Source organism: Aquarana catesbeiana, linkage group LG10, assembly GCF_042186555.1.
Source record: "Aquarana catesbeiana isolate 2022-GZ linkage group LG10, ASM4218655v1, whole genome shotgun sequence".
Classification (NCBI taxonomy): Eukaryota; Metazoa; Chordata; class Amphibia; order Anura; family Ranidae; genus Aquarana; species Aquarana catesbeiana.
The window spans coordinates 115,337,007-115,364,506 of record NC_133333.1 but is presented as its reverse complement, the minus strand read 5'-3'; the positions used below and the strand labels follow the sequence as shown (position 1 = coordinate 115,364,506).

The 27,500-nt window shown below is 38.7% G+C and overlaps 1 protein-coding gene across 2 annotated transcripts in view; it reads right to left on the bottom strand.

Annotated features, from left to right (window-relative positions):
* Positions 1-4,639: 4,639 nt before the first annotated feature.
* The window catches only part of DSCAML1 (DS cell adhesion molecule like 1), a 440,889-nt gene continuing 418,028 nt past the window's right edge, over positions 4,640-27,500 (bottom strand). The window contains exons 25-33 of one of the 2 annotated variants that reach the window (XM_073602485.1): positions 26,507-26,695; positions 24,819-25,106; positions 23,598-23,753; positions 20,556-20,586; positions 20,350-20,468; positions 18,653-18,808; positions 15,449-15,643; positions 13,024-13,332; positions 4,640-5,578 (exon numbers count right to left, since the gene is read on the bottom strand). In XM_073602485.1, the coding sequence (XP_073458586.1) occupies positions 5,130-5,578; positions 13,024-13,332; positions 15,449-15,643; positions 18,653-18,808; positions 20,350-20,468; positions 20,556-20,586; positions 23,598-23,753; positions 24,819-25,106; positions 26,507-26,695 (1,892 nt within the window). In that variant the 3' untranslated portion in view covers positions 4,640-5,129. The remainder of the gene's footprint in view (positions 5,579-13,023; positions 13,333-15,448; positions 15,644-18,652; positions 18,809-20,349; positions 20,469-20,555; positions 20,587-23,597; positions 23,754-24,818; positions 25,107-26,506; positions 26,696-27,500) is intronic. The other variant, XM_073602486.1, reaches the window with a different exon arrangement.

The following is a 27,500-nucleotide window of genomic DNA, read 5'->3' as shown; positions in this document are numbered from 1 at the left end:
TAATGAGTTTCTGGACCCTTGCATCTTTCATTCAGCGCTGCTCTGATGTTTCTGGATTCTGAGTCATGGGGAAAGCAAAAGAATTGTCAAAGGATATGCGGGAAAAGTAAGTTGAACTGCATAAAACAGAAAAGGGATATAAAAAGATATCCAAGGAATTGAGAATGCTGATCAGCAGTTTTCAAACTCTAATCAAGAAGTGGAAAATGAGGGGTTCTGTTGAAACCAAACCACGGTCAGGTAGACCAACTAAGGTTTCAGCCACAACTGCCAGGAAAGTTGTCCGGGATAAGAAAAACCCACAAATAACTTCAGGTGAAATACAGGACTCTCTGAAAACATGTGGTGTGGCTGTTTCAAGATGCACAATAAGAAGGCACTTGAAGAAAGATGGGCTGCATGGTCGAGTTGCCAGAAGAAAGCCATTACTACGCAAATTCCACAAAGTATTCCACTTACAACACACCAAACAGCACAGAGACAAGCCTCAAACCTTCTGGCACAAAGTCATTTGGAGTGATGGGACCAAAATTGAGCTTTTTGGCCACAACCATAAACACTACATTTGGAGAGGAGTCAATAAGGCCTATGATGAAAGGTACACCATTCCTACTGTGAAACATGGAGGTGGATCGCTGATGTTTTGGGGATGTGTGAGCTACAAAGGCACAGGGAATTTACTCAAAATTGATGGCAAGATGAATGCAGTATGTTATAAAAAAATACTGGAGGAACATTTGCATTCATCCGCCAGGAAGCTGCGCATGGGATGTACTTGAACATTCCAACATGACAATGATCCAAAACACAAGGCCAAGTCGACCTGTCATTGACTACAGCAGAATAAAGTGAAGGTTCTGGAGTGGCCATCTCAGTCTCCTGACCTCAATATCATTGAGCCACTCTGGGGAGATCTCAAGCATGCAGTTCATGCAAGACAGCCCAAGAATTTAGAGGATCTGGAGGCTTTTTGCCAAGAGGAATGGGCAGCTTTACCACCTCAGAAGATAAATAGCCTCATCCACAAATACCACAAAAGCTGTCATTGATGTTAAAGGGGGCATAACACAGTATTAAAAACTGGGGTATGTAAACTTTTAATCAGGGTCATTTGGGTAGTCCCTGTTGTCATTATGATTTAAAAAGAGTAAACACAGTTGATTGATAATAAATGGCCTCAACCAAACACTAACCATGAGTAAAAAAAAAGTTTTTGTGTTATCATTCATATTCTCTGAAAAATGGACAAGAAATCTTAAATTCTGCCAGGGTATGTAAACTTATGAGCACAACTGTAGTTCACCTAGAGGCAATTATTGTTACACTTTAGGGTGCATTCATACTTGCAAGTGCGCCTGCTTGGAGATTAGATGTGAGAACAATAGTGGGGGTTCCCACAATTAACAGCGAGAGGCAGCCCCACTGAAAGCAATGAGAGGCTGCTGGCTCTCGCAGCTAAAGTGCGCCCACTCACATGCAATCACTCATCTAGCGATCACTTGCGAGTGATCATCCCTGGACACAGACTGCCTGCATCCAAGGCCGAGCTTGTGCATGTGATTGCTGCATGAGCAATTACATGCGAGTGAGTGTGGTTAACTGTGGGAGCCAGCAGCTTCCCATTGCTTTCAGTGGAGCTGTCTCTCGCAGTTAATCGGAGAAACCCACTGCTAGGGTCCTCACATCTAATTGCCAAGTGGCTGCATTCGCAAGTGTGAATGCACCCTAAACTTGAACGATCATTTAAAAAAAGACAAAAATATGGAATCACAGGGCAATTTTCAGCATTACCAAGTCACAAAATAGTAAGAGGAAAAAAATGTTTTTCTTGCAATGAATAATAAAGGGGCTCAGTGCACCTTCATGACATTTATATCTTAGACAAAGATGACATGACATCTAGATACTAAGGTATTTGACATCATTGGATGCTGCAGAGAGTCTATTGTTTTCAGTCAGACAGACTATCAGTGAGATAAAAGGATCTACAGGAAGCAGAGTCGGCTTATGTTATATGCAGTTATGATGGCTCCTGTGTACATATGTAATTACAGGCTATACATAAAAACAAAATTAGGTACTTGGTTAAGATTTTTTTGCATTTTTTCAGGAGTACAGTACATTTAAACTTTTTAAAGTGCCAGCACTATAAACCTGTCAGCAGCAATTTTTAACAGAGGATCAATCGTGCCTGCCGAGTGTGAATACTTTTCTTTTTTTACAAGAAAGAGTGAATACTTTTCATCATGTAAATCATCTTTTGCATGCAGCTATCCAAATACTTACACTCCTGTTATGGCTGTTAATCTTATTTTAGAAATGTCCCGGATCTGAGATGTGTCACGAATACCTTTTGTATTGCTTCTTTTTGAATCTGTTCTCTCTGTGAGCACACCGTGGTCTTTCTTGCCAGTATGGAGCATGAGAGGGAAGCAGCACAGCTGCGGTCTTGCCTCATTGCAAGAGGCCCCTTAATTCTGACTACAAGTGATTATACAAAATATTGTGACTTAATGATGCAACCACTTACATAGCAACAACATTTCCTTGAGATTTTAAGCAGGGCTGAACTTACCATTATGGCACTCAGATGCTTAGACGGCACCAAGGCTCTAAATTTACTAAAATGTGATAACTATTTACCCATTTTAGTTTCTTTATCTGTCCAAAGGCTCACTTCTCAAAGCTAACACACCAAAATTAGTTTCCATATCTTTAAAACGTTGACAGTTATTTTCAGTTAAGTCTAATAAAGTTTGAAAATTACAAACACATGACTGAAAATAAAGCTCCTGGCTTTAATGCTGAATTAAAGTTGGAGAAAACTCCCTTGGTTGATTTTTACCTGTAAGTACAGTAAATATCTCCTAAACGTGCACTGTTTAGGAGATATTTACTAGTGAAGCCACCGCTGACGTCACCGATGCATGCGCTTCGGCACATGTGCAGCAGTGACGTCATTGCGGTTTGTCCAATCAAGGGAAAGGAGCCCGCCAACCCAGAAGGAAGACCGGGTGAAGATGGAAGCCCTGTCAGCGGTTACAGCACGCCACTGGAGGGCTTTGTTTTAAGGTATGCTTCACATAATGTGCTAATATTTAATGCATACTAGCACAAAATAACATTGCCTTGCAGGAGGAGTTTTTTTTTTCCTTTACTGAGTTTACTACTGCTTTAAACCCATTGATTGAATGGTTTCCTAAAACAGTTATATTTAAGGGTATGTCGTAAATAACTGTCATAGTTGCTTCTGTTCTCAACTGAACTGTCAAGACATTAAATGGCTGATGCCATAATTGATTACTTGTGCAGCACCATTCCTTGGCTGTAAAAGATGGGAGGATTTCATTCTGTTTTAAAGCTTTGTGAATTGTGCCTCATGTCTGGACATTTGTGGTTGAATTCAGAAATAGAACTTTAGGAAAAAGTGCAGGAGATGTCAAGATGAGTTAGAAGGTCCCTATAGTTTGGGAAACATGCTACCATTCCTTTCCCTTTTGTCTGGTGCTCTGTACAGGTGAGAATAGCTCAGCAGACCCCATACTGCGCCCAGAAGAGCATTACAGCCATAACTTCTACTAAAATAACCACGTGAAATAAGGGGCAGAGCTTGAACAAAAGAGCATCATCACTCAGTTGTGCTTGGGGTGGCATGTTATCTGATCATAAGCGCACAATCCTTTAAATTCACTTTGCCTGGACTGTTTAACATACTCAACTTTTCAAAATCCAACTGCTTCTTTATGGCTTAGGAAACAGCTGGTGCTAAGCTTATTAAAGTGAAAAAATGATTTATTTTATTTTATTTAAGAAATTCTCTCAGTTTGGTCAAGCAGTTAATCACAATCAAGCATGTCTTAGAAAGCAAACAGGACAGTGTATAATAGTCATATTCATATCCCACCTCCCTAATTGCTTATGTACCTCCACTGCAGAGCAATGGCTTCCTCTGGTGTTAACAGCCCGTCCATTGAAAAAATATCTACAGTATCCCCCCCCCCCCCCCCCCAATGCATCATATATCAAGACTCTGTATATGGCCTAATTCACATCTATGTGCAAATGAGGCTACCACCAAAGAGATTTTCAAAGAACAGGCATTGAATATTGAAGAAGCTGCAGCTGGGGCAAGGGTTAGTGCAGTTTAGCTTGAATAGGGATGGGGAAGTGGGTTTGAAAGTGTGTGTTAAAAGTATACATGTACTTGTACGACAATTCATCTTTCATTGTTGAGACAGCAGTAAAAGAAAAATCCAGCTGGTTATTATAGAGTTATAGCACTTTAAAGCGTTGCACTATGTACTGGTTTAGTTACTTATTCTATATAATTTGTTTTCCAGAATGGAAACCCTCATTTTAAACTAAATCCAGACCTGAGGAAAATGAACACTGAAACAAATGAAATCAGTTCATCATATAGGTAGAAGATGATGGCTGTTTTCCGTGAATATCTAGCAATTCCTGCAAAAAATATAGTATATATGGGGCATACAAAACTGAAATCTTTCAAAACACACACACACACTCATTAAAAAAAGACAATAATATCTGTCTCATGTTCCAGACACACCATAAACTCATCTTTCATAAAGTGCACCTGTCACCTTGCATTCACCATCATTCAATAGTGCAGATAAAACAATTTATATAAATGATTTATTCATTAAAAAAAAAACTCTTTTACAGAATAATACATTTGGTGACAGGTTCACTTTGAAGCTGTTGGACAAACGGATAAACCTCTTGAGAATGTCATCGCCATGTGAATACATTTCTTTATTCCTGGAAACACAGTCTCCACACACTCTTCAGCATCACTTAACATATAGCACACTCAAGCAACCTCCGAGAATTCTGCATGCAGCTCTCTCTCTTCTCTTCACTCTCATGTGCCACAGATAAAATACAGATTTCTTTTCTTATTTGTTTTTATCCTGAAGAAGAAAATAGGTATTTTTCATACAAAAAATGTCTTTTATCACCAAGTTTTTGTTTAAATTTTCAATTTGTCCTTTTTTTTTTTAAATGTTTCTTTCAAAATATAGAAATACAGCCAAGACACTGCGCAGGGGGAAGGGATTTTGCAGTCTGTGAGTATGTAGGGAGAGAAGTGTCAAGAAGGGTGGGTGTCAGACCAATGTGTAAGATTTAGAATAGGCTCCTGCTCCTTGTTTCTGTGCCCGGCTACCTCCAGAATTGCTCATTTCCAGCAAAGAGTCCCGGGAGCCGCCCATCTTGCTGTGCTGGGCAGGTAAACGATTCTCTAAAGGTCCGGCAGAGGCAGTGGGTTCAGCGGGGGCAGATGGCGCCGTGGCTGTGGGGGCTGATGGCGCAGAGGCCGAAGCACCAGCCATGTGAAGAGTCCGTTGAGGTAAGTTCCCACCAGATGGGGCTGGGTGAGACAGGCCAGGTGGGGGTTTAGCACCCGGCTCTAGAGTCAGATGGCGTGAGTGATAACCGCGGCTCAGATTACGCATAGAGGCCTCTCTTGGAGGCACTACAGGACAGGGATCATGAGGGTCGGGCTTACGAAAGTGGGGATCAGATTTTACATACAGTGGAAGATTGCAGTATTCACCTATAAACAAAAGAGACAGTATATAAGAACAAGAAGAACAGTTAGCCAAAATATGACATTTTAAATTAGACAAACCCTAAAATCAATACATTAGTTTAGGTGGATTGTAATAAAAATGTGCTATGAAAAAGCATCGATAGGAAATGTTTCTAACAACATTCTCATACCTCATGATCGTGCAGTCCACACCCGTCAGAATGAAAGTGTTTTATAAGAGTATGACTAAAGATTTTTTTGCCCATAGTACTCTTCTGAGTCACAGAAGTGCACTTACAGTGCCTTGAAAAAGTATTCATACCTCTTGAAATTTTTCCACATTTTGTCATGTTACAACCAAAAATGTAAATGTATTTTATTGGGATTTTATATAACAGACCAACACAAAGTGGAATATAATTGTGAAGTGGAAGGAAAATTAAAAAATGGTTTTCAAAATGTTTTACAAATATCTGAAAAGTGTGGCGTGCATTTGTATTCAGCCCCCCATGGTCAATATTTTGTAGAACCACCTTTCGCTGTAAGTCCTTTTGGGTATGTCTTTACCAGCTTTGCACATCAAGTGAGTGACATTTTTTGCCCATTCTTCTTTGCAAAATAGCTCAAGCTCTGTCAGATTGGATGAAGAACATCTGTGAACAGCAATTTTCCAGTCTTGCCACAGATTCTCAATTGGATTTAGGTCTGGACTTTGACTGGGCCATTCTAACACATAAATATGCTTTGATCTAAACCATTCCACTGTAGCTCTGTAGTTTAGGGCCGTTGCCCTGCTCTAGGGTGAACTTCTGCCCCAGTCTCAAGTCTTTTGGAGACTCTAACAGGTTTTCTTCTAAGATTGCCCTGTATTTGGCTCCATCCATCCTCCCATCAACTATGACCAGTTTCCCTGACCCTGCTGAAGAAAAGCATCCCCACAACATGATGCTGCCACCACCATGTTTCATGGTGGGGATGCTGTGTTCAGGGTGATGTGCAGTGTTAGTTTTCCACCACACATAGCGTTTTGCTTTTAAGCCAAAATGTAAAATTTTGGTCTCATCTGACCAGAGCACCTTCTTCCACATATTTGCGGTGTCCCCCACAAGGCTTCTTGCAAACTGCAAACGGGACGTCTTATGGCTTTCTTTCAACAATGGCTTTCTTCTTGCCACTCTTCCATAAGGGCCAGATTTGTGCAGTGTACGACTAATAGTAGTCCTGTAGACAGATTCTGCCACCTGAGATGTGGATCTCTGCAGCTCCTCCAGAGTTACCATGGGCCTCTTGGTTGCTTCTCTGATTAATGCTCTCCTTACCCAGCTTGTCAGTTTAGGTGGACGGCCATGTCTTGGTAGGTTTGCAGTTGTGCCATACTCTTTCCATTTTTAGTTGATGGATTGAACAGTGCTCCATGAGATGTTCAAAGCTTGGGATATTTTTTTTAACCTAACCCTGCTTTAAACTTCTCCACAACTTTATCCCTGACCTGTCTGGTGTATTCCTTGGACTTCATGATGCTGTTTGTTCACTAAGGTTCTCTAACAAACCTCTGAGGGGTTCACAGAACAGCTGTATTTATATTGAGATTAAATTACACACAGGTGGACTCTGTTTACTAATTAGGTAACTTCTGAAGGCAATTGGTTCCACTAGATTTTAGTTAGGAGTATCAGAGTAAAGGGGTCAGAATACAAATGCAGGCCACACTTTTCAGATATTTATTTCTGAAAAAATCTGAAAACCATTTATCATTTTCCTTCCATTTCACAATTATGTGCCAATTGGTTTTGGCCTATCACATAAAATTCCAATAAAATACATTTACGTTTTTGGTTGCAACATGGCAAAATGTGGAAAATTTCAAGGGGTATAACTATTTTTTCAAGGCACTGTATTGCTTCACTCCTGTCATCCAGATTTAGCAAACAGCAGGCAAAAGCCCACTGTAGACTGACCTCACATCGCTGGACCAGGCCCTGGTAGAATCCTGACTTTAATGTTTGGCTCCACCCAGATGCCTGACAGGCAGCTGCCCCAGCCTGTCAGCACATCGTCACCTCTCTCTGCTCTGTGAAGACAATAACGGAGCAATGTGATCACTTGGTTCTTGGTCTTAGAGCTGGTGAGGGATAGCTGCAGCATCGGACCAATGCAGCAGCCATATGGGTGAGTATATATGTTTATTTATTTGATTGTCCACACTTTTCCTTTAAATTGGAATTGTTTTGTTTTAGTTTCGGTTACACATAGCAGATCAAAAACAAAAATCACAGCGCTAAACCCAACTGTTAAAAAAAAAAAAAGCAATAAAGGTATATAAACAAATGTAAATTAATATGTGCTAAAATGTTATTTGTTGTTGCTAATCACTGACATGTTCCCACACACAACCATGTATATAAAGCTAATAGTACACCAAAATCATCTCATACATACATAAATTCCATATAATTACCTTGTGCAAATAACAATATACCATATACACAATTTATAAGAGTGATCATGGATTAGAAGCAGAACAGGTTGGACTTGATGGACTTGTGTCTTTTTTCAACCTCACCTACTACGTAACTATGTAACAGTCCCACAATTCTTAATTCAGAAGTGAATAAAAAGAATATATATACATAAATAACCTACATAAATGTGTAATTTCACTGAGTGATTTATAAATATATAGTGACTTCCTATGAGGAAGTCACTGTACCAAGTGTTGAATGGCGGCAAAGGGTATAACCACCTGACATCACACTTGAAAGTCAATGAGTGGCCATCATAACATATCTGTCTTATGGTTGTCCATGCTTAACCACTTCGGGACCACCGCACGCCGATATAAGTCCTAACTTTGAAGAGGAATATCGTTGTTATGGCAGCAGCTAGCTGCCATAACTCCAGTATCCTCTTCTGGAGTGCTCTTTGGAAATTGGCAGTCCGGTCTCCGCTAATGGTGGTCTCTGCGGCGGATCTGCCGCGAGATCACTTTTATCGGTGGCAGGAGAGGGGCCCCACCACCATGCTCTGGTGCTCTCCGCCGCTTACTGGAGCCATTGGCAGCGGCGGAGGCGATCGGATCCGCTTCCTCGCTGGGTATGGAGACGAGTGAGGGGAAGATGGCCCCCACCTGTCTCTATACCATTGCAGGGCGGAAGAGACATCAAAACGTCACTTCTGCCCATAGCTCTTAAAGGGCCATTTTTTTATTTTATTTTTTTTTAAATGACAACATTTTTATTTTATTTTTTTTATTGCATTTTAGTGTAAATATGAGAGCTGAGGTCTTTTTGACCCCAGATCTCATATTTAAGAGGTCCTGTCATTTGTTTCGTTTCATTCGTTTACATTCCTTGTAATAGGAATAAAAGTGACACAATTTTTTTTTTTTTAAAGAACAGTGTAGAAATAAAAAATAAAAGGTAAAATAAATAAGAAAAATAAATAAACACGCCCCGTCCCGCCGAGCTCGCGTGCAGAAGCGAACGCATACGTGAGCACTGCCCGCATATGAAAACGGTGTTCAAACAACACATGTGAGATATCACCGCGATCGGTAGAGCAAGAGCAATAATTCGAGTAAACAATCACCTTGCAAAACAACCCATTCAGTTTAAAATAGAAATTTAATGCAAAACATTTTTGTATAGTTATAACAAACATTAGAAATACCTTTTTTCCCTTTTTTATAAGTGATCACATTCCCTCTATTCTCAGCTGCATAAGAGATAGGAGAGGAGAAGCAGCAGCACACTAAGCTTCGTTGAATGGCTCTGTAGTGGGGACTTGTTAGGACAAGCCTGATCATTGATATATATATATATATTCATTCTTTTTATTCACTTTATGAATTTAGAATTGTGGGACTGTTCTTTTTTAATCTATGACCACTTTTATTAATTGTGTATATGGTATATTATTTATTTGTACACCTGTATGAGGTGATTTTGTTTGTGCTGCACTATTGGTTACATTTAGGTTTAAATTCAGATTTCCACCGGCAGCGTCAAACATAATGATGTCAACTTTTAAACTCTTTAGCTACAGTCACTATGAGCAGTGGTTATTAATGAGTGGAACATTAGAGACATTCTGGGGAAATGTTTCTTGGGAAGTGTCTAATGTAATTTATTAAATTTTAGGCATGGCTCTCCAAACTGAAAAAAAGGATCCTTATCCACATAAACTGCAAAGAAAAGTAAACCAAGAGTTTTCCTCTGGCTACAAGTTTATTGTTCAGGTGCTCCCCCTAAGCACCTACTACCCTGCAGCCAGTGGAGATCTACCAATTTGTAAAACACTCAATTGTACAACTGACTATGAAGCTAAAATTTACCAACCTACATTCCAGGAGGCACAATGATGTCACAGGCACCTCCAGGACAAGGGCAGAAGTCAGGTTCAAGATATTCTTTTCCCACAATATGCTTTATATTAGGCAGCTTTAAGTGTTTTTATTTGGGAGGTGGGGACTATCAGTAAAGTGGGTCATGCATCTTAAGAAAGGTCTGCTTTACTATGATAATGGGCTTCACTGACCAATAAGGTTATGAGACAAAAAAGGGTAGGGCCTTTTTACAGTAAAAGTTGACATTTGTCTTTAACTTCAGCTGCTCATATAGTGGATCTAATCAGAGTTTTAACATGTCATTTTCTGATTATGCATTGCTTCATCATATAGAGTATTGAGTTTGAATTGCTTGGGTTTGAGACAAATGTAGTTTAAAGTTATGTACCAATTAGACTTTTTGCAGCCCCCTACATAATATTTATATCAGTCATGCCTACCTCTGGCACTTGAAGTTCACTAAAGCTGGCCATATACTAGAAGAATTTTGTTTGAAAACTTTTGTTCCAGGAATGTTTGTTTGATTTTGGGGTCAAACTGATATTTGTTTTTGAATATAGTGGTGAGAAAATTCAAAGGAGCAGGATAGAAAACTATTCTCAAATAAACTAATTTCTAACAGTGAATGTGGTTTTTGTCTGGGAAATCTAATGTTAAAAGCCAAGGAGATTGTACAAACATTTGCATGAATGTTCAGTCATAAATTGACTAGTGTATGGCCAGCTTAACAATGCATATTCTTCTCATTATCAGGTGGGCAGTAGAGGAGTCAAAATGTCCAAACAGTTTTGTATATTGTGCATATGTATTTATGTAATATACAGTATATTCTAGCCTATAATGCACAATGCCATCCTAAAGGGTCTTTAAGTCCTGATTCACACCTATGCATTTTTAGTGCATTTTCAGTTTTGCAGAAACACACTACAGTCCATTTAACATGGTTTACTATGGATGTAGTTCACATCTGTGCATTTTATGGGAAGGGCCAGGGACTTTTTTCTGTTTTTTGGATCCATAGACTTCAATGGTTTAAAGATGTGTATTTAAAATTGCAAAATGCACCTGTAATATGCAAACTGCACCCTGTACATATGTGAATTAGACCTAAAACGAAGTTCCAGCCATTTCTGTGTTTATTAAAAGTCAGCAGCTACAAAAATTGTAGCTGTTGACTTTTAATAAACGCACACTCACCTGTCCCACGATCCAGCAATGTGGCCGCCTGAAGCCTCGGTTCTCTCCCCCGCCTCTCCCCGGCACTGGCATCACAAGTGTGGGCACCCGGCTGTGACAGCTTGCGGCTTCACAGCTGGGTGCGCACTGCGCATGTGCGAGTTGCGCTGAGTGTCCTGAATGGCCGGCAATCTTCTGGGATCTGTGATGTGTCCTAGAAGATTCCAGAGAGGGAGGGAGAGAGGAGAACGGAGAACTTCCGCTTGAGTCACCTAGGCGGCCGAGCGGAAGCGGGAGCTGGGTACCTGTCAAACCTAGGTACCTGCTCCCCCCCCAAAAAAATGACATGCCAAATGTGGCATGTCAGGGGGTCAGGAGTCCTTAAAGCTAAAGTTCCACTTTTGGGTGGAACTCCGCTTTAATTATATAACCTGTTGTGGTATCTTTATTAAATTGTAATGTAAGTATATTTTAGTATTGAGTTGCTTATTTTAATTGCATTTAGCACAGTCAAATGGGACTCTGGTAATAAGAAACAATGCTCACAAGCAGGAAAGGTGTGATTTTATTGAGCTATTGCTCAATGGCATTAAAAAACAAAACCATTTCTCTGGAGAGAAAATACTAGAACAAAAGTTTTACAAACTTGGGCCTGTCCCTTTCACATATATTTTAAAATTTGTGCAACTAAACCATAAATTGTTAGACAGTGTAATTTTTTTTTTTTGTAGGCCAGCGGCTAAGTGTGCTTGGAAATCTTTTTGTTTGTGCTGCCCCTGGAAATGAGGATGAACTGGCAGCTATTACTGAGTTCATTGTGCACCTGTATTGATGTAAAATATTGTACTCTTTTGCATGTTACCCAGCTGTCCCATTCAATAGCAGGAGACATCCTTCAGGATTTTCTGATCCCTGCCTGGCTCTATAATATTACACAGGTTTCATAGACCAAGCAACCTCTTCACTTGTTGCCCAAACAGCATTGAAAGAAGATAGGTCGCAGAGCTGGAATTAATGGAAGTGAAGGGGGTGTTTGCATGCCTACACCACTTGGATATTACAGATCAGGAGAGCGGGAATAGCATCAAAATGGATGCCCACAGTTATTCTGTTCCTCTAGAAGCATTTGTGCCCTGGTCTACAAGGCAGGGGGAGCGCAGACCCAAACCAAATTGCCCAACTCATATCTAGAGCAAATAAAGTATATGCTCTGTGTTGTGCTGAATAATATAGGCTTTATGTTTTCCTGTGTATTTTGAAACATGAACTAAGTAAAGATTATTAAAGTGATATACTATAATAATGATATTAAAAGATTTGCTGAAGTTTCATGCACAGAGCTAAATTTCTTTTTTTCCTGTTCATTGGCATTTTTTTACAAGATGAGCAATCAGTGAAAGGATGGAAAGGAATTCTACCTAAATTTGGAGCAGGGCACAGGCCAGTACATCTGCATTAGTTAAAACCAGTGTAAAGAGAACTACACTATCAAACATGAACTACCAGAGGCACAAAAATTTAAATGAACATCACTGGTTGATGGTGCTGAGTATACAGAGGTATGTAGTCAGAAGATGGGGCAGCACAGTGACTAAGTGGTTAGAACTTCTTCCCAGCAGCACTGGGGTTGTTGGTTTGAATCCTAACCATGGTACTACCTGCCTAGAGTTTGCATGTTCTCCCTGTGCCTGTGTGGGTTTCCTCCAGGCACTCGGGTTTCCTTCCACATACCAAAAGACATGCTAGTAGGTTAACTAGCTCCTGTCTAAATTGACCCTAGTATGTGTATGTATGAATGTGAGTTAGGGACCTTATATTGTAAGCTCCTTGAGGACAGAGACTCATGTGAATGTACCATATAGTAAGTGTTGCGTAAATTGGCAGCGCTATATAAGTACTTGCAATAAATAAAATAAATAAATGAATGCAGGAAACTCTAGGAACATACTTTTTGCTCTGTGAGGGATAGGCACAGCCACATTCTTGCTTGGATCACTGTCCTGTGGTTTGGGAGGTGATGCAGTGAAGCGACAAATGCCTGGTTCAGAAGGAGTGCTCATGGAAGTCATACTGTCCCCATTGTCATTGGTTCCTGTTGTCATTTGGTCTGAGGAACTGTCTGAGATGAAGCATTCTGTAATCTCAAACTTGGCATGCTGTAGCTGTTCTTCAAGCTTGGCATGCTCATAGGCACGTGCAAGTTCTTCATATGTGGAGGATGCACTCTCTGTCGAGACCATGCTGTTCCGACCTTTGTCTGGAGAACAGAGAAATGGTCATAAGATGGATTCATCATAGCTATACGGACAAATCAAAGACACTATTACATAATGGAGATAAAAACAATTTACAATGGAACTACAAAAGAAATGAGCTGTGTATACTGAAAGAACTTCACTAGAGCACACAGTGTCAATATGAAGCCTACATTCCACAACATTCTAATTATATTGATTACTGACATTTTGTTTATTCAGTAATTCCTATTGCCTGGCCAGTCTAGAGGGACAGGACCTGAGCAATCTCTGAAGTGTTTTGCAAACTGGTTCAAGCACCACAAATACCTGAAACATTCACACAGCATGGCATACATGCTCTGTTCTGTTTTCCTGAGCATGCGATTGACCGTGCAGCACTACTGTCTGCATTGAAGTCTGAATCACTGTCCCCACCCTGGGCAGGCCAGACACCGTAAACCATAAATTAAAAGCAAGCTTTACACAGTGTTGGGTATATAGGTTTTAATTTCTAACCTATGCTTCTAAGAATGCTAAATGCCTGGTCATCATAAATATTGTATAGTAATATTTTGTATTGTCTAATAATATTGTGTACACTTTATTTTATTCACCACATGCAGCTTTTTGTTCTTTTTCATGTTTTCCTACATCTCTTTACAGCCTGATACAAAAAAGGTCTAAAGAACGCAATAGCTCAAATTGAGCAATTGAGTGCATCAGGGCAAACAGCATCTGCTGTGCTGTATCTTTAGATTACCCATAGTGGTCTGGGAATCTTATGTCAAATAATAAATGTATATTTTTAAAATAAAGTGTATATATTACAAAAAAAAAATAAAACAATGTTTTAAAAAATGTATAAACTCTAACACATTGTACTCCCATTCCTCTGCTATCCCCTCTCCTTCTTGGTCATCTACTCTATTCGCCTACCTACATATCAAGATCTTACTAGCCATTTCTTTTCTCTTACATCATCTATTGGTAACTACTCATCTAGCATGCTGCCAAAAACTGATTGTGAAACCTCTATTGACACTTAATGAATGTATGACTTCTTATGATAAACAGTCGCGACCTCCTTAACTGTATTTTTGAGTGATATTAATTGTTGAATCTGTGCACACTGAGGACTAGAATTTTTTTTGCAAAACCAGCAATGTCTTAATGGGTATATTGCTGTATGCCATACTTTGTTATAACCTGTGATAATCTTAAAGAGGAGTTCCCATTTAAAAAAAAAAAAAAAAGTTAAAAGTCAGCAGCTACAAATACTGCAGCTGCTGACTTTTAATTGGACACTTACCTGTCCCATAGTCCAGCGATGCGGGGGATCGAAGCCCCGCTAGTCTCCCCCTCCGTTCGGCGGCGCCGGCATTGCAACTGTGGGCACCGGGCTGTGGCTTCACAGCCGGGCACCCACTACGCCGCGTGCTGTGATTGGCCGCTCAGTCATATGGGACCTGTAATGGGTCCCAGATGATTGACAAGAGGGGAAGTGATGTCACCAGCCCAGGCACTGAAAGAGGCAGACTACGAGGGACTCCCTAGCAACAGGCATTTAGAGGTGAGTAAAAAAAAAAAATTTCCAAACTTTTTTAAAATTTTTTTTTAGGCACATTCATGTATTTTTTTTTGGGTGGAACACCACTTTAAGGAAGTACCAGCCAGTCCTCCTGCTTGTCTGTTGCCCAGGCCCCCCTATTGAACTGATGGGGCCTGGGCTCGATAAAGGAGGACGGGCTGTACTGCCTTATTGATGGCCCTGCTCCAGACACACTCCCTACTGAGTCAGGGCCAGAGCTCTGCAATCAGCATGGCACATGGGCTTTTCTGATTGCACAGGTTATAGGTCTGGCTAAGCAGGGGGCTTATTGGACCTCTACATAGAGGCTACTGCTTTTCCACATAGAGCAAGGGTCCCACTCTGTAGCTGCTGGTTTGTGACAAGCTTTTCTACTCAGGCTATAGCTGCTTTAGAAAGAAATGAACTTAAAAGACATAAGACATTGAAAACCTTTTGTTTTCATACACCTAGACTGCATTCAACTGATTTAAACTGATAGTTCAATTGGGCTATTTGGGAAATATGTATACTTAAAAACATGATTAGCAAATACTTAAAAAACAAACCTGTATCCTGAGAAAGGCTGGCACTGTAACTATCACTCTCAGTCACAGTAATGCCATGTTGAGACCCCACCGTCCTCCAATCAGAGGTCAGAGTTCGGGCAGGTGTGGAACTCTGGCACTTTGTGAGTGTCCATTGGCTTGAGTATCGGTTTCTGGTGCTGTGAGCAGACTTTACACTTTTTCGAGAAACTGGATCTAAAAGAAAATAATTTGTTTGATTTGATAAGAGAAGTGATAAAACATGCTACACCAGAAGAAAATTAACATATAAAGGGGATAAAGAAATAGCAGCTAAACCCTTGATACAAAGTGACCACGCCATTCCTTTTATTATCTCATTTAACAGTACCTGTGCATAAAGACTGTAGTAACCTTTTTACTGCATAATTTCTTTCCTGTTGCAGTTTGCTAGCAATTTCTAGGTAGCAGCTGTGACATCTTTAAAATGTGTAAATTTTTTTTTTCAATCATACTATACTAATCTATCCAAATCTGGAAAGATTCTAAAATCACTCAATAGCAAATGAAAAACAGGCAACACAATTAACACTGAACTCCAAGCAAACAGCTAGACACACAAATGAAATACATATGGTAAAGCTGTATCACCTGTGAAATGATTTGTATTTTTGTTTATCCAGTTCTCAGCTTTACACAACCTTTTCTCTGCTGCAGGTTTAACACAGGTTTTATTCTAGCCCCAGTCTGTGACTGGACAGTGAAAGAAGAAGCAACAGACTGATGAGCTCATTTCTATCACTCTGCTCTCGGGGACTGCAAGGTAATCAGATGTAGGTACTTATATTGCTTACTTTTAAAAACACATTTGATGATGTATTCTTGAATAGAGACCTGCATTAATGTGTGTCTTTTACATTTGCCTGGAGTTCCTCTTCAAGGCTTAATTCACAAAGCAATAATGTCAAATAATTGATATTTTAGGGAAATTAAATTGGGTAACTCAAAACAACAATCATTATACATAAACTGCAATGCTTGAAGCTTATTAAACTGAGTTTTTTTTTACTTAGGCATAACTACCACCACCACTCATGAGTTAGGCATGTAATGCTGAGTTGGGCAATCAGGCTATATCCCTTCTCCATATAGTTTGCCATTAACTACTGTTTAGTTAAGAGTGATAAATATGCATTTTACATTTCATAATTGTATTTGTCCTTTATAATTACTGTACATTTCATAATTTTTCATAATTTTGTTTTAGCATGCTTATATTATCAGAATTTCTTTGTCTTAGAATATGCTTGTAAAACTTTGTGGCGTTTAACATAATTAGCAATCTGTTTTTTCAGCCTTAATCTTAGCTAACTTAATTTTGTTTTTGCAATTTTATATCAAATTTCCTACATTTCAGGAATGACATTTTATTAATTTTAAGATAAAGGGATTTGGATTTATTTTTTGCCTTATCATATCTAAAACTTTACTAGTCAGCCATATCAGTTTCTTTCTATCCTTACAGTTTGTGTATATATATATATATATATATATATATATATATATATATATATATATATATATATATATATATATATATATATATATATACTTAATTGGAGTTAGGGTGTCTTACTTTGCTAATATTTTCCCAATCTACAATTCTAAGTATCTTTCTAAGCAGTTTATAGTTTACCTTCCTGCCTTCCTAAAGTACACAGCTTGGGTAGCATCATTATTCAGTAGTTTATTAAATACTAACTGTAATGCTATCTCACTCTGGTTATTGTTATCCAGAGATTAAAACCTTTGCTTTAGGCATACTATCTGGTCCAACAGAATTTTCCCTCTGAACTGATTTTGCTACCACTTGTTTAAGAGAATTGAGGTTGTAAATGTGTTTTTGCCAGAATCACGGTGTTTCATTTGATGCAATGTTAACTACTGCCTTGGTGTTTCAGATAACCCTATCCCCCATTATATTACAATATTTCCCCTGCTGCTTTCCTAATCTTTCTCACCCCCCATATTCCAGCTTAAAATGTCCCCCCACGTTTCCAACAATTATTTTGCACAGCACAGCTTTAGTCTCCTTAATGAAGCCCATTCCCATCAACTAAGCCCAGTTTTCCAAAACAAATCCTCTCTTCCTACACTTTTTAGCCACTAGCTTCCATATTACTGCTGTCTTTTTGATATAACAACTAGTAAATGCTGAAGTAACTGAAAATACTAGATTGGAGGTCCTGAATCTGTGTATCTTCTTCTTCCCTAAAATAATTTTTGTGACCCAAACATCTTTCCCTAAAGTGTGACTAAAGGCAAAACATTTTATTCTATTTGGATGGAGTAAGGGAGATTTGTTTTTGCCATCTGTGTCCCATTGTAGAGATTTCCCTTCACTTTCAGGTCCCGTAGCTCAAAACAGGAAGAGAAAGAAAATCCCTTCAAAGTGAGGGAATCCCGGATGTGTCACCAGAACTAGTGTCTCCATTGGAAAATTTCCCCTCTATTCCTGTTCTGGTGTCAACACAAAATTTGGGATTTTCTTTTACTTTCACTTTCGATGATAACAGTAAAACAAGACAAAAAGAGAGGGTGAATCTCCCTAATGGGGGCACAGACGGCAATAAAACCTGACGAGTTCTAATCCCTCTTCACTCTATCCAAAACTAAAAATGCCTTTAGTGACACTTACTAAAGTTGGCCATGGATTAGTAGAATTTTGTTTGAAACTTTTTCATTTTATAATTGTTTGTTCAATTTTTGAATCGTTACATTTGGTTTCAATCTTATTCATAAGAAAGTTAAAAGGAGCAGGATGGATTTTCTTGAACAAACAAATTCCTATCAGTGAATGTGGTTTTCTTACAGGAAAGTCCATTTGTTCCAAAATTGAATGGTAAATGCAAACTACATTTTTAAGTACTTTGGAATGACATTCAACAACTCATCAAATATACATAGGATTTTCGCATGAATTTTAATACAAATGTTCGAATGAATGTTCGTTCAAAAATCTACTAGTGTATGGCCAGCTTTAGTCTTTGGTCTCCGAAATATGCAGAACCTGAGCATTCAGCAGACAACACGATACATACCATTTGTAGCTTTTGCAACAGAATAAACCATATGTTGTAAAATTGCTCCCCCCTACCAGCCCTATCCAGCTGGATTTTCTGTTTTTCTATTCCAGTTCTCACTGCAGCAGCCATTCAACTGGTTACAATACAGGCAACAACTTACTGGTTCCTGGTCGGATGTCAGACATATCAATAAGTGGCCCAGAGTTTTGGATCAATGCAGGGTGATGCAAAGAAACTCCAGTACAGAAACTCTGTGGGTTCACAGTTGGGCTGAATTCAGGGTCTGTTACCGGCAGTGTTGCTTTATCATCTCCTGCTCAAGAGGCAAATACAGAGACAATGTTATTATAAAGATTCAACACTATATACAGATATCTTATGAATTAGGATGCAATCATTTATTTTTTTAAGGCTGTGGAAAAAATAGAACTCCATAAGTTGAAAGGCTACCAAAACATTGAGACATCAAACAAATAATGCAAACAGAAAAGTACTCTTACAACAGCCAATCAGAATTTATCTTACTGACCAGTCATAGACTTGTTCAGCCTGGTGGTATTGTACATTGCATATTTTCCTTGAATAAATCCAGTTAGTTGGTCTACCCAAATAAATTAAGCATGCATGAGTTAATATAAGAAAAATAAGTGTGGTCTTCACACAGATAAAAAAACATGGCTAAACTATGTAGATAGGTTGCTTTTATACAGATGTGGAAATACAGCTACTATTTTTTATTAGTTTCCTTCACCTCGCATACAAGTAACATTGCCATTGACACACAATCAGTCTGTCCTAGTGGTGCAGTACCAAAATGTACTCATGCTTCTGAAACCACCATAACTGACCACGTCCAGTGACTTATAGGCAAGTGTTCAGACATACTTACATTTTTTGGGTTTTAATTTATGTGTGGTGAAGGTATAGTGATATTTTTTATATTTTGTGATTAACAATTTTTCATTAAACTTGAATTTTTTCTAAGAGACACTACAGTTTGTTCCTTTTTGGAGCCCCTTTGATGGGCACTCCTTTGTGCTTTCACCCCCTTTCCCCTTTTCATTAACAATAGGCTCCAGGAACACCATCCATTGACTTTGGTGAGTCGGTTGTTAGAATTAGATATTTCTTTTTTAAATAAGTATTCAGATATTAAAAGGAGCGATGGACATTTTTTTCCAGTTTTTACAATGTATTTTGTAAGATTCATCATAAAATAAAAAGTTTTAAAAAGTGTACTGCATATACTGTAGTGGGGAATACATGCAGTAGGCAGTGAGGTTTTTCCTAGCTGACTCTCACCCATGCACTAATGACATCAGAGATTACCAACTAAGCAATTCAAATCAGTGTTATTGCTCATTCTGTATTTCAGTAATCCAAGGCTAAGCAGTAACTATCCAGATCAGATAAAGAAAACCTTATTTAACTAGAATTTTAAATGAACTCAGTAGACTGTTATGATTCATTCTATATAAATCATGTATCATGCATGCACAACAATTGCAGTCTACAAAATAAGGCTGTTTTTGTCAGTAATCAGCTAGTATGGGATCTTCTATATTATCAACCAAGCTAAACTTGTTGCATGGTGACCTGTTCTTTGTGTGCTTGAAATCAGCCTGGAAATGTTTATTGTTTTCTCAAGATTTAGAAGTTCAGGCATTGGGGTACTTGCAAGCTAAAAAAAACTACATCTATGGCTGTCTTTATACTATAAGCTTGCAATAATTTAATCTAAAATCTTTTAAAGTTGCCCATATGCAAGCATTTTCAGGGTCCATATCTCCTGAGCAGTTTTAAGCCTATATGAATCAAACCTATGTTACGGATTTTGGGTTCCATGTAGATTCTTACCAAGTTGCTTCACACCCTCTTTATCTTCAATAAGAAGTTGGACTCTGGGGATATCGATGTGTAGCCTTGGCCCAGCTGGTGGTCCCTTCACAGGTGTGTCAAAACTGCGGTTGTTTTTGCTGGTATGGGATGTCAGAGAAAAATCAAAGAACCGCAGACAAACAATATGGATAGTCATATGTTGGGGCAAAGCGAGTTTTACTTACCTGATTAGCATCTCTGCCAGACTTTTTGCATCTATAGGAAGAAAAAATCAGTTAATAAGTGGCCAACTTGTTATTTTAATAGCCTACCTCTACCATAACACCCACAGCTCATAAACACAATGAAGGGAATTAATCAAAGCTGGAACAATTGTGCGTGGCAACCAATCAGCTTCTTTCATTTTAAAGCTTACCTGAACAAACTGAAGATAGAGCTGATTGGTTGCAATGCACCGCTGCTCCAGATTCTGCCTGCTCCAATTTTGATAAATGTCCCTCATTACTGTATATCTCAGAAGTATGAGACCACTTTGTTTTACAAACCACGGTCATAGTTTTGAATCTGCCTCTGTGTTAGTGTCCAAGTAAAACACTCTTATAATAATGCCACACATTTGTCCGTCTTACAGTCTGCAGGTCCTGAGTATACATTTTCATGTGCCTGCTGGGGTAACAAAGGCTTTTTGGCAGTCAGACCATTTGCTAATGTACAAATGCTGTCAAATGTCTGTGGGCAGCCTTAGGGCTAAGCTACATTGAAGATTTTAATCTCTTGCTGTTCAGCAATGTAGCTTCTTATCAGCAATCATGTCATTTACAACACATTGAAATCAGTGTGCTGCTACAGACATGACTGCCAACATGTGGTTAATCTCTCAGTAGAAGGAGATTAAAGGGAACCTGTCATTACTAGAATAAAGGGACTGCCATTGCTGACCTTCTAAAAATGGTAGTTGCCTGGCTGTTGTATTTTTTGATTCACTGACCCGAAACAAGCAAACAGTGAGGGAACTTGGAAAGTTAGTGGCTCCAAATACTGAAACAAAAGAGTCAGCATGGCAACCAAGCAACAAGCATTTTCAGAAGAGCAACAAACTGGAAGAGTACCAATGTCTTTCCAAGGAACTACATTTTTATTACAAAACAAAGTTCCACAATTTCGTATTTTGTAATTCATAGCAAATGAAAATTTACAGTGTTTGACATACTAAACAAGTGCAGAGAGTCCTAGTCTGCATTTACTTCAAAGTTATGTATTAACATTAACATTGTTAGATACTAGCATGCAAACTGACAGAATATCAGAGACTACACTACAATGTATTTGCAATGATATTTTCTGTTTGACTCTCATTTAAGCTCTTCACAATTTAACAGACAATATTTCATCTGTACAGCATAGAGAATAGTGACTAGGGGAATAGAATGTTTAACTGCTTATCAAATGCAAATATTGTAAAGTAAAGCTGTCCATAGATTTATTTATTCATTCCCTCTGTGCTATTGCATTTTGACAGCAGGATTCCTCCATTGTCAGAATGCACTAATCAGTGGGTACAGCTAATGAATGACAAAAATTTTCAAACATTCCCGTTCAATAAAATTCCCTTGATCAACTTCTGTCACGAAAACAGCAATAGATGTATCAAAATTCGGCCAGTCCTTGCTTAATTGGCCAAATTAAATTGAGTCAATTAAACACTTAGAGCATTTTCTTCTCTACAATAAAATAAAATGCATATGTAGATACATCTTACTCCTCTATGAAATCTAAAAAAAGCCTTAATCTGACATTTTAGAGTAATAATTTTTGCTTGAATTTTTCTTTAATTTACAGTCACTGCCTCAGGGGTACTTGATGAAGAAACACTTGTTGGCAAGCACAGAGGTAAGATGTTTCTTGTAGTTGGTTACCAGGTTTGCACACATCTCAGGAGGGATTTTGGACCACTCCTCTTTAGAGATCTTCTGTAAATCCTCAAAGTTTCAGCTCCCTCCATACATTTATACATAGGATTAAGGTCTGGAGACTGGCTACTTTATTGCCTTGGCTGTATGTTTTGGGTCATTGTCATGCTGAAAGACCCATCCACAACCCATCTTCAGTGTTCTGGCTGAGGGAACAAGATTCTCATCCAAGATTTTACAACACATGGCCCGGGCACTGGACCCTCAATGTGGCAAATTAGGCCTGTACCTTTAGCAGAAAAAGCCCCAAAGCATAATGTTTCGACCTCCGTGCTTGACTGTAGGGATGGTGTTCTTAGGGTCATAGTCAGCATTTTTCATCTTCCAAACACGATGCCTGCCTTCTTGAGGAGGGGGACATTGGGGCGCTGCAGGATTTCAATACATGGCGGTGTATTGTGTTACCAATGGTTTGTTTGGTGACTGGGGTCCCAACTGCCTTGAGATCATTCACAAGCTCTTCCTGTGTAGTTCTGGGCTGATCCCTCACTTTTCTTATGATCATCTATACCCCACGAGGCAAAATCTTACATGGAGTTCCAGATTGAGAGTGATTGATGGTTATTTTGTATTTCTTCCATTTGTGAATAATCGCTCAAACAGTTGTCTCCTTCTCTCCAAGCTTCTTGCTGATGGTCTTGTAGCCCATTCCAGCCTTGTGTAAATTTACAATCTTGTTCTTGAGGTCCTTTGACAGCTCTTTGGTCTTGCCCATGATTATGAGGTTTGAATGGAAGAAAGATTCTGTGGACAGGTGTCTTTTATACACATAACGAGTTGTCATTAGGAGCACCTTCTTAAAATGACAGAACTGATTTGTGTACCACATGAGCACATACTGTAGCCGGTCTGTGGGAGCCAGAATTATTGTTGATGGTAGGGGATCAAATACTAATTTTACTTACTAAACTGCAACTCAATTTATAACATTTGTATCATGTGTTTTTTTCTGGATTTTTGGTTAATATTCTGTCTCTATCATTTAAAATACACCTATGATAAAATGTATAGACCCTTCATTTCTTTGTAAGTAGGCAACCTTACAAAATCTGCAGGGGATCAAATAATTATTTTCCCCACTGTAATTGATGCCCTTCATAAATGTATGTAATCAGCTTGTTTAGGTGCTGCAATATAATGATCAGATTTCACAGAAAATTTGATTCTTATTGGTTTACATGGGTTGCTGCAATTTGGTTATAGCTTGCTGCCTTGCTGGAACTTGTTTACAATGTATGACATATATTTTTCTTGTGTGTATTCTATTACAAAATCTATTACATGGCTCTTCCTCACCTCTAAGCCTCTTCAGTCTCTTCTCTTTCCTCTTCTTACGTATAATAAATAAAAGTGCGACTCCTACTGTGGCCAGTATGACAGGACTAGCTATGGAGAAAAGCTTCTTGACATCATCACCCTCACCCTGAGCTGACTTAATGGGAGGAATAGTACCTAGGGAGTTAAAGTTGTTTAGATTAAGAATGGTTATACATAAAGACAATAAATCGGTAGTGCATTGTTTTTCTCAAGGCTGGATTATTGTAGATCTAATTAATAAAGCAGTGCAAAAAGTAATAGTTATGTACGAACCCACAGCAACCAATCGAATTTCAGCCACTTCAGAGAAAAAGTGTCTTTTGAATAGCTGCTAAGATTTACTGTGTTTTGTACATTGCTATTTTCTGTATGCTTGGGTTTGAGTTCCGATTCAGATCTTGATTTTTGGCTCATGAAGCTGTTGACTTGTCTAATTCATTACCTGAGCCGAGAATATGGTTAGAGTGAAATATTTATCTTACCATAGGAAACAATTCTATCTGTCATTTTATGTTGCAGGTTACAAAATGATAGTTACCACTTTGTAGCTTGCAATGAACAGATCTCCACACAATTCTTTCCTTCTGTTTTCATGGCAAAAGTGTAGTGTACAATGATCTGTCAAGGATTATACTACATTGGGAGTATAGCAGGAAGGAAGAGAAAGTCCCTTAACAAATATGTCAATTTTACGTTTTCAAATCTATGACCCCAAAGTATTTAAATTATCAGCAAGAACAAAAACTACTACCATTTACATTATCTAAAACCATAATTCTAACCATCATTATCTGTATTAAAAGGTAATAGTTAATGCATTTTGCCAGGGGATTCTAAAGCATAGAATCCTCCTTTCCTCAGGGCTAACATGAAAAACTCAATGATGTGTTAGCCCTGAAAAAGGGGGTTTCCATAACCCTAAAAATTTATTGGATGATGATTGGATGATGATGATGATGATGATATGATTTTTCAACTTGGCTGACTCACTTATTCATCTTTTTGGGGCTCTACTTCTTTGTACATTACAAGTTTCACCCAATATCTCAAAACAAGTAAAGGGAAACTTTGGGTTGACAAACATCTTTTTGGTCTTCTTGTCATCTCAACAAGATCTGTGTATTTACAGTGAATATATACATTTCTAATAGGGAAAAGTAACCATTTCAAAAGCACAATTGCTACCAGAGAAATACTTACTTCCATCGTAATCTAGTGTGGCAAACTGTGATGTCTCATTCCCACATCCAGCGCTGTTACAGGCCCTCATCTTTAGCTCATACCAAGTGGCCTCACGCAGGTCTGTTAGAAAGACATCACTAGTAACATTTGCACGGATGCTTTGCCATTGCCAACTATTTCGGGGGCGATACTCAAGGATAACAGAGGTAATTGGACATCCTCCACTGTTCCAGCCATGGAGGTTCAGCCGGGCATGAGTTGAATTCACATGAGTAAAAAGAGGCTGGTCTTTGTTAAAAGATGGCTCTACAAAATATAACAAGATATAGTAATAAGAAAAGGACATCAAATATTTATCATAAAAAAGAAAAATCAGGTATATCAGTTAACACAGAATTTCAGACAAAATGCAAAATAAAAATAGGTTGTGTGATTACTATACACACATACTTGCTTTTGGTTTTTGGATGCCTTGTTTGGCAGAAAAGTCCAACACTCCTTAAAAGTGGTTGTAAACCTTTAAAATAAAGTATAAACAAAACATATCCCTCTCTAGTGTGCACCTCTTTCATTCCAGAGCACCAAGTATAATTTCTGTCTGCTGCCTCGTTTCTCTGTTATCTGTATATGTCACTTCTGACAAGTTTTCCTGACACTAATGCCGCGTACACACGGGCAGACTTTTCGACCAGACTGGTCCAACGGACCGAATCTGGCGGACAATTGGACCGTGTATGGGCTCCATCGGACCTGCAGCTGACTTTTTCGGTCAAAAATCTGACGGACTTTAGATTTGAAACATGTTTCAAATCTTTCCAACGGACTCCAGTCCGGTCGAAAAGCCCGCTCGTCTGTATGCTAGTCCGACGGACAAAAACCAACGCTAAGGCAGCTATTGGCTATGAACTTCCTTATTTTAGTCCGGTCGTACATCATCACGTACGAATCCGTTGGACTTTGGTGTGATCGTGTGTAGGCAAGTCCGTTCGTTGGGAAAGTCCGTCAGAAGTCCGCCGAAAGTCCGTCGGACCAGTCCGGTCGAAAAGTCCTCCCGGGTGTACGCTGCATTAGAGGTAAAAAGTTGACAGGGGAGGAACCTCCAGCACACAGTCTGTGACTAACATCCTCAGCTTTATTCCTGTGTGCTATGTGATTGGGGGGGTGTCCCTTTTTTTCAATCAGCTCTCACTAAGCTCTGCAGAGCATAACTTCAGCTCCATGCCCCTGTTTTCTGAAAGCTCAGACAAGTTGTATAAATGCTGGACTTTGAATGACTGTAGAGAAGAGATGACTGTGGATAAACAATTACAATTTATGTATAAGGATTCGTTTTACCTATGTTTATATCCAAAGTCTACCATTAGCTCCTTTGTTTTATTGACATTAAGTTGCAAGTTGTTATCTCTGCATCATGTCAATAAATTCTCTATCTCTGTACGATAATCATGGCGTCATCTTCAAACTTAATGACTGAGCACCCTTTATATGGGGAGCACACAGTATATAAAGTAAACTATAACAGGCTAAGCACCACCCTTTAAAAAAACACAAACAGGCTACCCTTGTTTTGTACCCCCAATGTCTGTACCAGGCTGTTTTGTTGACCAGTATTACTTTGTAGTTTAAGTGAATAGTTAATGTATTAGGCGTAGACGAGTGCCAAGTAACTACTGTTATAGAAGGATGTCATAGTATGATTTCCCCACCTCTCCCATGAGTCTTGGCCTCTATGATTTCACTGATTCGCCCAGCACCAACACTGTTTTTGGCTGCTAGCTTCACTTTGTACCATGTGCCACATCTTAAATTCTCCAGTCGGAATGATCGCTCAGAGGAACTGATGAACACGTCCCTCCACTCCTCACCATTATCTACAGAGTATTGAAGGACAAATCCTTAAAGAACACAAAGCAGAAAGAAAAATAATTAAGATACCATTAATAAAATAATATACAGTATATGGATCATAGGTTTTATACATCCATCCACAGGTTTTCTTATCCAGAGTTCAGTTATCTATTGCAACTATTGTCCTAGCCATTTCTGAAAAATAACAGCACTCCCCTTGTATTGGTATAATTCTGTTCTTATAATAGCATTGACATCAAATCCTACTTCCAGTGAGCAAGATCTATAGTACTAGCATGAAACAAGTTTAAATAACAGAAGTGCTGTTATTTCATAGGTTGTTTTCAGAAAAAGAAATTGATTCAGCCAATAAGCAGCTGAACCTGTCAATTGTAAAACATTAAGGATAAAATAAGCTCTATCATTTGTGAAGTGGTTTTCATTGGATTACTTTATTTATTAGTACCTACTGTAGCCTAAACCTTTTGTTACTTTAAATGGAAATCCAGCCAGTCATTCATTGAGGAGATTCCATTTCATCTTCTATTCTGGTGACCATTGTCATTGGAAGAGAAAATGAACAGAAATCTAAAGTTACAAAAGTTCTCACTGGTACAGGAGCAGATGGCAAAACTCCTAATTTGGGGCATCTATTAAATGTGAAAGTTGTTTTTTATCTGGGACAGGAAATGAGGGATAAACATCCCAATGTAAGAAAAGATAGCAATTAAAATCTGATAGAAGTTAGAACATGTTATCAAAACTAGATAAATCATCTGGCTGGAGTTCTGTGCATCTGGTTCTGTATTGGGTTATAAGCATGTCCTTTGGAATTTTTATTTATTATATGAT